At 37.4% G+C, this 12,873-nt stretch overlaps 1 protein-coding gene across 1 annotated transcript in view; it reads left to right on the plus strand.

Annotated features, from left to right (window-relative positions):
• The window catches only part of EPHA6 (EPH receptor A6), a 771,763-nt gene that overhangs the window by 645,601 nt on the left and 113,289 nt on the right, over positions 1-12,873 (plus strand). The window contains exon 14 of the mRNA XM_087818112.1: positions 12,587-12,796. Coding sequence (XP_087674238.1) covers positions 12,587-12,796 — 210 coding nt within the window. The remainder of the gene's footprint in view (positions 1-12,586; positions 12,797-12,873) is intronic.

Genomic DNA, 12,873 nt, shown 5'->3' on the forward strand with positions numbered 1-12,873 from the left:
TGAGGTGATACCTCATTGTGGTTTTAATTTGCATCTCTCTGATGATTAGCGACGTTGAGCATTTTTTCATATGTCTGTTAGCCATCTGTGTGTCCTCTTTGGAGACATGCCTATTTAGGTCCTTTGCCCATTTTTTTATTGGATTGTTTGCCTTCCTTTTGTTAAGTTATATGAGTTCTTTATATATTTTGGATATTAACCCTTTATCAGATGTGTAATTGGCAAATATGTTCTCCCATTCAGGGATCCCTTTTTGTTTTGTCAATGGTTTCTTTTGCTCTTTTGCTGTGCAGAAGCTTTTTATTTTTATGTAGTCCCATTTGTTTATTTTCTCCTTAGTTTCTCTTGCCCTAGGACATGTATCAGCAAACATATTGCTACAAGAAATGTCTGAGATTTTGCTGCCTATGTTTTCTTCTAGGATTTTTATGGCTTCATGTCTTACATTTAAGTCTTTTATCCATTTTGAGTTTATTTTTGTGTATGGTCTAAGTTGGTGGTCTAGTTTCATTTTTTGCATGTACCTGTCCAGTTATCCCAACACCATTTATTGAAGAGACTGTCTTTACTCCATTGTATGCTCTTCCCTCCTTTGTCAAATATTAATTGAGCGTAATGGCTTGGGTCAATTTCTGTTCTATTCCATGGATCTGTATGACTGTTCTTGTGCTAGTACCAGGCTGTTTTGATTACAGTGGCTTTGTAGTATAACTTGATATCTGATGTTGTCATCCCACCAACTTTGTTCTTCCTTCTCAAGATTGCCATGGCTATAAATTTTTTAAGATACTTAGGAATAAACTTAACCAAGGAGGTAAAAGATCTGTACTTGGAAAACTACAGAACGTTGCAAAAAGAGGCAGAGGAAGATATAAACAAGTGGAAGAATATACCGTGTTCATGGATTGGAAGAATCAACATCATTAAAATGTCCATTCTGCCCAAAGCAATCTATAAATTCAATGCAATCCCTATTAAAATACCAACAGCATATTTCACAGATTTACATTGATTTTTATTGGTGTGTAATTTGTAATTATAGTGATATGTAGAGAAATTCCATTTTCCTGAACTCGTCTGTAGTTAGTCCTATATCCCCTTATGGCCATACTAGAGATTTTGAATTTACAGAACTAAATATTAGACTTAAAACTTACAGTTCTCAGCCATGTCTGCCAATCAGAATCACAATCCTAGAGAGATTTTAGAAAAGAGATATGTAGACCGAAGCAGGTCTGTTTTTTAAAAACTTCCACAGGTAACTGATGCACTCCAACTATAATTTACCATAACCATGGTGCTATGTGACACCCTGGCCCAAATGCCACACGAAACAATTTATATTTTTCTGGCTTTATTTAAGTGCAGCACATAGTAGCTAGTGTAGATTATCTTCATACAAATCTAAGCAAAATAAAATAAAATTCAGTAGTAAGCTTTGCAAGCTAAAGCTATATTGTATACAGATTCACTTTAAGCTCTTAAAATGCAATTCTGAAATCCAACTGGCATGATTCACAAATCCATATCTACTTTTCTTCCTAGATTTTTTTAAGTATATTAGTAATGACATTTTTTTAGTTTCCTCATGATTGAAATTTCTGATTTTATTCTTGGTGGCATCTCCCTTCTATAACTAAAAATGTAACTCTGCCAAGTTTAAGTCCAAATCCATGATCACTGCAAAAGAAAAAGCCTTGAAGGACTTAGTAAATATTCTAGAGGAAATTATAATAAGATTTTCAATGGGGGAGGCCACAAGAACCAAGACTTTGGTAAAAAAAAAAAAAAAAAGAGAGAGAGAGATTGAGTCTTCCTTGTACACGATTATTTTAAAACAAGAATGATTTGGTCTTTTCAAGTCCATAAATAACCTTAGCCATTGCTTTTTCAAATTTAGGAGCATTTTCAAGTCATGGCATGGACAACTTTCTGATTTAGAAACAGAAAAACTGAATTTTAACTTTAAACTTAAGTTATGCAAGTAATCGTCCAAGGACTGTTTTCCTCAAAGTCACTTATAAATCAATTGTTGAGAACTCAGAATGTATTTTCCTATAAATATTTATTTTAAAGATATTACTTAAGTCCCTAGGCAGACCTATAAAAGCCTCTTTAACACAGACTACAGTAAAGGACGTAGCTTCCAATACGAAAGGGGCCAGGAATTATCTTCAAAAGAGAATAAAAGGTGTGTTTTCCTCTGCTCTACATGACTTCCTTGAGCGAAAATTTTTAAAGGCCATTTTTCTGTGGCATTCACTCCTTTCGTGTTCTCTTGTGGCACCCTCCCCATCCCTTATCCCCAGGCTCGGCCTTTCTCCATCTGATAGAATTACCTGCAACCTGGACCCTCACCCACCCTTAATCTAAGCTTCCATTCTTTAGTTACCATAGATCTTAGCTGGATATAAGGTTAGACTAATTCATACTAGTGTGTGATTCACAAATACTATTTTAATGTCTTCATATTATTTTGCATCTTTTACATGAACTTACAAACCCAAATGTAATTTATTTTATTTTATTCTGGTAGTAACATGTAACATAAAATCTACTCTCTCGACAAATTTTCAGATGTACAATACAGTATTGTTGAATATAGGTGAGGTGTTGTACAACAGATTTCTAGAGCTTACTCATCTTGCAAAACTAAAGCTATCCTCATTTATTAGTAACCATATCCCCCTCCGCATAGCCTTTGATTTTATGAATTTGGCCCAATTAAAATTTTAATAATGGAATTTCAGGTGGCAAAACAAAAAAGTGAGAACAAGCAGACAGTGTGGGTGAGGATATTTTTGCACGAAGGGAACACAGAAGTTAACTCCTCTCTGTTTTTGTAGCTTTTCATAGATTCTCATCTTTTGTCCCTTACAAACCAATTGCATTTCAGACAAAATCTAGTTTTCTCAGAAAGGCCTCTGGTAACACAAAATTAGAGGAGACAAGAGGCTTTAAAAAGTGTCCACTGTTTGTATACCTTGATCTTTTGTAAACCGCTTAGTAAGTCACATTTCCTGCATAGCCATTTTATAGCTCAAGTCAGCGTTTTGGAAGGAGTAATTTTACAAGGCTTCAGATAACCCTTCTATTTTTGTCATTCTGTTTTGAAAAGCCGGTGCCATTTCTTATAACTTGTGGTTAGTAAACTAAAAATCTTTTGACACACATCTGAACCAAACTTTCATTCTTCATTTTGGAGCATAAATTGTCATTTTCCACTAGTGTTTATTGCACCAGATTTGTGAGGAATCTTTGGAAAGTCATTTATTTATTGCAACCAAGACACTGTATAATGAATTGTATTCTCTGTAAATGTTTGTTAAATGATGATGTGCGATTTTTATTAATTCTACTCTAGAATAGCAGCTTACCATCTACTAGGTATAGTTTTGTTTATCACTCATTTTCAACATTTCAAAACACTGAGTCACACTAATTATTTACTCGATACAAAGAAGCAATGCACATTTTTCAACCAGAAACTCTGAAGGCTATGATTTAAATTGTGGTCCACAGACTTTTCATACTTCGTAAGGCTGTTCTGTTGGTGGGCTCAACATTACTGTGATTCTCCAGTGAAGACCTAGAAAGAAATACAGCCGAAATCTGTGTAACATACTTAGCCCCCTTTTCCTCACTCTGCGGCAAAAATACAAGAATTTGGTGGTCAAAATCAGTCACACCAGAGTCTTGCCCTTACAGGTGAAGAAGGCTGCACGTGTAACAAATCCTTCTCATTTACTCATGATTTTCTCAGAGCATCTCTTATCTTACTTGCCATGGAAAATACTTCAAGAATATCTTACTACTGACTAAAAGCTTGAAGTATTTCCCTGCACTAAGAGAAAAATAAATTTAGCGCCATTCAATCCAGTGAGTATCAGTCTAATACCTACTGTGTGCCAAGCATGGTGCCAGGCCCTGAGATTTCCGAGACGAACAAGACTAGGTGCGCTCATTGCCCTAGGTGAGATTATGTTCAAGACCGTGGGAGAGACGGGCACACACATATGGTTTTAGCCAGTGTTGGTGTAGACAGGATGCTTTGAGAGCAGTGAAGAGAGAAACTTGGTCCATCTTTATTTCTCCACTTTCCTGACCCATCTCCCCCTCCATCCAATCCATTGCAGGTCTTGTTGGCTATGCCTCTAAAACAGATCTCAGACCTGGTTTAAGCCACCAGCTCCTCTCTCCCGTGTTAGTCTAGTAGCTTTCAATTTATCTCTCTGCTTCCATTCTCCATACACAAGTCATACACACACACATGTGAGCAAAAGTAGATTTACAGTTGTGAGTATGTGAAACAATTTATTTAGCAAGTAGACTACAAGAATGTGTAAATAATGAAGGCCAGCAATTTGAGCACTTAAGAGACTATGCCTGAATGCACTGTGCCATTGTGACATTCTTTTGAGTTAAAGCTATTGTAATAATCATAGCCTACATGTCTTTTTCCCTATGAACTGTAAACCTACTTTTGCCCGCCCCTGTATGTATATGTATATATATCATTCTCCAACTAAAATTCTTGTCTAACTTCTCATTACTTTTAGAGATTTCAAACTCTTCACCTTGGCTTACAAGACCCTGCCTGATTTTCCTCTGCCTGACTCTTCAGCCTCCCTCTCCTGCCTCTTCTCTCTCAACAAGCTCCAGCCCCATTGGCTTTCATTTCTTCAGCACAAACTCATCTTTGACTTAAGTCATCTGTACATGCTGGAAACTAGTCACGGGCTCCAACATGTCACTGTCTTTCATACACATGTTCTATATTTTGTAGTTCCTCATTATTTAAAAGCATCTCATTTATTTTTTACCTCTTTGTTTTCTGTCTCCCTGCCTCCAATTAAATGTAAGTACAACTGGAGCAGGCACCTTTCTCTTCTGCTTCCCACTTTGACTCCAGCAATTAGGGCAATAACTCGCCTGTAGTATAGCTGCTCAAAGAGTACTGTTGGGAAAAACGACTTGGGGATTCAGCAAGGACCTCCTAGAAGAGATGATACTTACCATGGGAAACTCAGATGACAAAAGACTAGAGGAGTATTCCTGGAGGAGGGAACTGTACAAGCAAAGCACATCAGATATGAAATAACATGTTGTAGGGGTGAAGTAAACACCAAAAAAATGAATCAGGACAAGGTTATAAAACTAGTGATAGGAGCAAGGATCTTAACTTTGTATTGAATACTGTACTTTATTCTGTCATTGAAAGGTCTTAAGCAAATGAGGGGCAGGGTGATATTTGTGTTTCGTAGAATACATTTGTTAAATATATTTATTATGTTGAAAAAATATATGTATTTTTAATATTGTCAGATAATAGTGTGATGACAGGAGAACAGCATAGCACTCAAACCCTACATCTGCCCAAAGCACAGGCTAAGTACTTGAGGTCAACCTAAGATGAATGGATGCGGAGAGACTGGAAGTGTCCGTGGGGGACAACCTGGAAGGCAGGGCCTTGAACACCATCGTCAGGAGCTTGCCTTACTGCGACTCGCTCGGATCCGGCGGGTGTTGTGCTCTGGGGTCTTAGACAGGGTCTGGGAGCGCTCTGCAGACGTTGTAATGTAGAGCTTCCAGGAAACACCTTCCAGTCAGGCTCACCCTCTCTGTCGCTTAGAGGTTAAGCTCCAGGTTTCTCAGCAGTCGGGTTGAGAGCGCAAAGAAAAAAAATGAAGACAAACCGAATTCTAGCTACTAAGCTCTGAGATGCAGTGTGTAAATATGCCACATTCGCTCTCTTTCATTTGAATCTGCCTTCCCGGGAAAATAACCCTATGTCATTAAAATATTCATAGTTTCTTTCTGATTAATCTCTAGTAGGAAGCCCAAAGATATTAAATCTCGGTGCTCTCACATTTTTCTCCTCCCCTCATAAACAATTCAATTCCATTTGAATTAATATTTATCAAGTGCTGACACAAGGCATGGCAGTCCAGTGGGTGCTGTGATAGAACCGCTGCCTAGAAGGGAGAAAACGCGTATCCAGCCTTAAGAAAACAACTCTTTTTTGTACAAGACTATGGGAATAATACAGCAATAGCAGCCAGTGCTCTACAAGATGGTATCAAAGACTATTTAATTCACTCACCATTTATTAACCACACACCATATTCAAGAAAACCAGTGTGTTCTAAAGCACACTTGAGGAGGCTATGCTGACAGGACTAGTGAAAAGAATATAGATTTTGTCTGCAGGAGAGAGTTGCATCTTCTGTAGAGAAATAGATTCGAGCCATACCTCAAGTTTGAATAAACGGGGCTGCTCCTCTCAGCCAGGCATAGACAGATAAATCCTCGCTTGTCGGCTTATCTGGAGTGTTCCAGTTTGTCTGTTTGTTTTTTGTTTCATAGTGTAGTCTCAGAGCCCTTTTATTCCGTGCTTTATTAAGCCAAATTATACTTCCCAGGCTAGCCTAGACTGGGTCATTATGGCAAAGTTTAGGCCAGCTCTTTTTCAGACAACTCCAATTGATAAGAATAGAGGCTCTGGAATTAGATTGCCTGGATCTGAATCCTCACTTGACCCTTTACCAGGTTATTAAATCTTGTTGTCCTTCGGTTTGACTATAAGATGAAGATAATAACTGCACTTATATCACAGAGTTGTTGGCAAGGATTAAATGAGACAATACCTGTAAAGAGCTCGTAACTCACTGCTTTGTAGTGTTTAATGAGTGTTAGCTATTTTCCCCTAGAATGATGTGGTAACAACTGAGGTATGAGTTTCCAAAAAATATATAGAACCATTTTTTGAGCTTCTTTTTCATCAAGGCCACATTTTATAGACAATATAGATGATAGACAGATAGATGATGATAGATGACAGATGATGATAGATGATAGATAGATAGATAGATAGATAGATAGATAGATGATAGATAGATAGATAGATAGATAGACAGACAGATAGATAGATGATGATAGATAGATAGATAGATAGATGATAGATAGATAGATAGATAGATAGATAGATAGATAGATAGATAGATAGATAGATAGATATAGATAGATAGATAGATAGATAGATAGATAGATAGATAGATAGATAGATAGATAGATGATAGATAGATGATGATAGATGATGATAGATAGATAGATAGATAATGATAGATAGATAGATAGATAGATAGATAGATAGATAGATAGATAGATAGATAGATGATAGGTAGATAGATAGATAGATAGATAGATAGATAGATAGATAGATAGATGATAGATAGATAGATAGATAGATAGATAGATAGATAGATAGATAGATAGATAGATAGATAGATGATAGATAGATGATAGAGAGATGAGAGATTTTTTACATCTGTGTAAAGACAGGTTGTGTTCCCCGGGAAACAGATCCTTTAAAGATTTTCATGAAGGAACTTTCCTGAGGACAAGTCTCAGGATCAACTCCCTTATTCCTTTAGCTTCTGGAATTTTAGAAGCTAAAACTGAGTTCTTAGCTCAGCTCCCCTCTGGGAAATGCCCTTGACTAGAGAAAGCCACCTCACCCAAGGCCATGACACGTTTACAGAGACAGCCTGCCTCCAGTGATTGATCCATGTGGAGTGTAAGACCCAGCTCCTTTTCCTCAATTTGGACCAACTCTGAAGAGTTATCCCAGATCCAGACCGTTTCATGGGCCATGCCCAGGCCGCCGTTGCGAATGCTCTGCACTTGAACTTCCTGCCGCCCAGTCTTGTTCTCTTCTATCCCTCACAGATGTTGATCCTGAGCATGTGTAATCAAGGACCAACATTCAGCAAACCTCATGAGTTTTACTGCTTCACTAGCTACATTCTGATATAAAACTACCCTTTTTCGTTTGTGTGGCAGAGAAGCATATGGGAATACTAGTACAGTTTGGTTTGGTGCTACTGCCTTGATTTATGTTTAGGCTTCTGCAGTTTCAACTCACAGAGTTTGGTTTTTGTGGTTTGGTTTTGTTAAGCCTCACTGAGGATAATTTTTCCATTGATTTTTAGAGAGAGTGGAAGGGGAGGGGAGAGAGAGAGAGAGAGAAACATCTATCAGTTGCCTCCCACACACTCCCTGACCAGGGCCAGGGAAACAACCTGCAACCCAGATACTTGCCCTTGACCAGGAATAGAGCCTGCGACCCTTTGATGCCTGTGCCGGCGCTCTAACCACTGAACCACACCAGCCATGGCTACCTTACAGAGTTTTATATGAGTGGAAATATCAACACAGTGAAAAAGGGCAGATGCATGTCTTAGTGCTGTTATAAAAATAGTTTTGACCTCATGAACCTCTGAAAAGATGTGGCGTCTACGGCCATACCACCCTGAACCGGCCCGATCTCGTCTGAGAAGATGTGGCGATGTGAATTAGAAATAAATATACTACATCGTATAGTCCCATGAAAGAACATAGAGAAAGTGGTTTATATTATTTTCAGACACTAAACATTCATTTTATAATGATGCCATTTATTGTTATAAGAACCGTGACTGCTATGTTGCTGATAAGAAAGCAGTTAATTCAAGTCTTTTCAAATATTGGTAATGAGAATAGTAAAAACAATTTTAAAATAACTTAAAAAATAGAAGAGGGACTACTCCCAAACTTATTTTACAAAGCCAGATAACAAGGCCAGACAAGGATCCTACAAGGAAAGAAAACCACAAGCCAATATCCCTGGTGAACATAGATGCAAAAATCCTCAGCAAGACATTAGCAAATCAAATTCAACAGTACATTAAATGTATCATACAGCATGACCAAGCGGAAGCTATTCTAGGGATGCAAGGGTGGTTCAACATCCACAAATCAACTCATGTGATACACATTAACAAAACGAAAGATGATAATCATATGATCATCTCAATAGATACACAAAAAGCATTTGACAAAATTCGGTATCCACTTATGATTTTTAAAAACCTCTCAACAATGTGGGTATAGAGGGAACATATTCAACATAATAAAGGCCATAGATGAGAAGCCCACAGCTAATATCATACTCAACTGTGACAAGCTGAAAGTTTTTCCTCTAAGATTAGGAATAAGGCATGGATACCTACTCTCACCACTTTTATTCAACATAGTATTGGAAGACCGAGCCAGAGCAGGTTGGCAAGAAAAAGAAAGTAGATCGATGGAACAGAAAAGAGAGCCTGTAATAGACATAGTCAACTGGTTTGTGGCAAAGGAGCAAATGCAATACCATGGAGCAAAAACCTGTCTTTTCAACAAATGGTGCTGGAACAATTAGGCGTCCACATGCAAAAAAAAGTCTAGACACAGAGCCTTAACGCTCTTCACAAAAATTAACTCAAAATGTATCACAGGCCTAAATGTAAAAGGCAAAATCATAAAACTTCCAGAAGATAACGTAGAAGAAAACCTAGATGACATTGGATATGGCAGTGACTTTTTAGATAAAACACCAAAGGCACAACCCAAGAAAGGAAGAATTAATAAGCTGGACTTCATTAAAATTTAAAACTCCTGCTCTGCAAAAGACAATGTCAAGAAAATGAGGAGACAGAACACAGACTGGAAGAAAATATTTGCAGAGGACACATTGATAAAATACAGTAACCCAAAATATACAAAGAACACTTAAAACTCAAAATAAGAAAACAGCCAGATTAAAAAATGGACCCCGAAGACCTTAACAGACACCTCACAAAATAAGATATATGGATGGCAAATAAGTGCATGAAAAGATGCTCCACATCATGTGTCATCAGGGAAATGCAAATTAAAACGAGACAGCACTATGCACCTATTAGAATGGCCAAGGTCAGTAACTCTGACCCAAAGGCCGGTGAGAATGTGAAGAGCAGAAACTCTCCCTCATTGCTGGTGGGAATACAGAATGGAAGGTAGGTTGGCAGTTTCTCACAAACCTAAACATTCCCTTACCATACAATCCAGCTATTGCCCTCTTTGGCGTTTACCCAAAGAAGTTGAAAACTTATATGCACATAAAAGTTTGTAGCCATAAACTGCTATATATATGCTATAACCACAGGTGTTGGTAGAAGCTTTATCTATCATTGCCAAATGTGGAAGCAACCAAGATGTCCTTCAGTAGGTGAGTGATAATCTGTGGTAGATTCAGACAATGGAATATCATTCAGATTCGTCACTAAAAAAAAAAAAAAAAAAAATCAAGCCATGAGGAGACATAGAAAAACCTTAAATGCACATTACTAGGTGAAAGAAGCCAATCTGAAAAGGCTACATACTATATAATTCCAACTATATAACATTCTAGAAAAGGGAAAACTATGGAGACAATAAAAAGCATCAGTGGTTCCCAGGGTTGGGAGTGGACACAACAGATTTTAGGGCAGTGAAAATACTCTGTATGATGCTATAATTGTGGATACATGTCATACATTTGTCCAAACCCATAGAATGAATGTTGAACACCAAGAATGAAGCCTAATGTCAACTTTGGGTGATTATAATGTGTCAGTGTATGTTCATCAATTGTAATAAATGTACCACTGAGTGAGAGATGTTGATAATGGGGGAGGCTATACATGTGTGTGAGCAGAAAGTATGGGAGAAATCCCTCACTCTTAATTTTGCAGTTAACCTAAACTTGCTCTTAAAATAGTTGTGTTTAAGAAAAGAAATAACTTGGTGCTGTGTGCCACCCTCAGAATAAATAGGAAATTAAATTTCAACCTGGTGTTAAATAACTATTTCTCTTTATGCTATAAGAGTTTATGTTACCAATTGGTTTTTCAGGAAAGTGAGAGAATTGTCTGACTCATATTAAAATTACAAAACCTACATATAATTATAACAACAAGGCTTTATTAAATAGTAACTATTATTAAATTAAGTCAGGGGCTGCTCTGTGTTTGTATGTGATTCTCACTACAGCTCTGACTTACTCTATTCTCATTGTACAGATAAGGAAACTGAGGCATTCCTTAGTTTTCAAATGGTTCATTAACGTTTCCTACTATGTAGCAATTCTCCATTCACAAGAACTGTGACACCAGGCAGCTTCATTTTCTAAAAGGTATAAGAGCGGCCTCTTTAAATTTAGCGTAAGCCTTTCTTGGCCAAAAGAATTTATGCTTTCAATTCTACTCAAAGGCTTTGAGGTTCCTAATAGAGGAGAGGTATGTAGAGCACAGGATAAAAGAGGCAAATTTCATCTAATAGTACACTGTCTAAGAAGATGGATTGGAAACATAAAGAGCTAATAACACCAAAGATTTTCTTTGCTGGATTATCTTTTATACATTAATTATACAGAAGACCCTGCTCAAATGGGTACTCTCGCCGTAGAATATTTCTTTTAAGAGAGGATTCTTTTTTTCCTTACTCTGCACTTGAGTTGGGTGATGCTGTCAGAGGGCTGTCAGGGAGATAAGTTGATATAGTAAGACAAAGTTTATTTCATTTGTATAAGCCTGTTCTTCAACTGACCAATGAATCATCGTTGCATGGGAGACTGTGTCACTGTGGTCTGGTCAAATCATCGCCATGTCTCAGCTGCTCTATAGTTTTAAGTCAGATATCCATGAAAACTGCTTAACTTTGCAAAATTTAAGATACTCTTATTTATGCTTCTCCCACACTGTATAAGGTAATATGACCCTATAATTTCTCACTGGAAATTCATTTTTAATATCATTCATAAATAAATGTTACCTGATGTGTAAAACCAACTTGAGAATTTTTTGTTTCTCTATGTCTTCATCAAAGACAACAATCTCCAAATAACTACATAGAACAATATGAATTATTTTCCGAACTTACAATATTTTTTATTTTCATTTTCTCTCATTTCTAGGGTACTATTTGTATCTAGTCTTATTGGTGTACACATCTTGCATGGATGACAGTTGCATGTTTTTTCTTTTTTAAAAAATTCTGTGTTGTTTTTTAATTAAGGTGAGAGGAGTAAGTATCCAAGGGAGTGACTACTACACAGCAGTGCTGTGCCTGGCTTGTTACTCATATTTCATTTAATCTTTCCAACTGGGAGCTAAAAGAGTCCAGTTTTCGGTCAATTCCCAACAACTTCCAATTTGCTGCATTCAATAAAAGATGGGAAAATCCGGTTATTTTCTCTTTGCGTGTTTTTTTCTTTCTCCTGCAGCTTTCCTAAACTTGTTTCTTGTTTATGCAATCAGTTTTTCTTTTTCCTGAGTGATTTTTTTTACCATATTTCCAGTTATCACGCAGCTTTCATCCTATCCTCGGTTCTGCTGCCCCTTCTGCCCACCCGTATGACTGGTTCGGCGCTCACAGCTGTGAAAAGTGGATTCTGTCTCCTTGATAGTCAATGCTATGACCTTATTGATTTTACTTTCCTCTTACAGTTTTTGAAATTATTTTTTCGGAACTTAATTTGGTTGGTTCCCTTCTGTCTTTTATTTGTTATCCTTCATCACTTCCAGCTAGATTTTTCTTTCCTTTAATGTCAAACAAATACTTACATTTTGTTATAAACATAGTCAGTGGTCAGCAACTTGATGCTCACATTCATCGGACCCAGTAAAATAAGTTCAAAGATTTTATCTATTACCACACACACACACACACACACTACACTAAATAAATCAGTGTGATTCTCTTTCAGAAACATGACGGCCACTTCACAGTCATCCAGCTGGTCGGCATGCTTCGGGGCATCGCGTCGGGAATGAAGTACCTCTCTGACATGGGCTACGTGCATCGGGACCTCGCAGCTAGGAACATACTGGTCAACAGCAACCTCGTGTGCAAAGTCTCTGACTTTGGTCTCTCCCGGGTGCTGGAAGATGATCCAGAAGCCGCGTATACAACAACCGTAAGTTTACATGTTCTTTCCCAGTAAAGCTTGTTTGCTTTCATTGTTTGTCATGTCATTAGAATAATTCTGGTTTT

Source organism: Miniopterus natalensis, chromosome 6, assembly GCF_054644295.1.
Source record: "Miniopterus natalensis isolate mMinNat1 chromosome 6, mMinNat1.hap1, whole genome shotgun sequence".
Classification (NCBI taxonomy): domain Eukaryota; kingdom Metazoa; phylum Chordata; class Mammalia; order Chiroptera; family Miniopteridae; genus Miniopterus; species Miniopterus natalensis.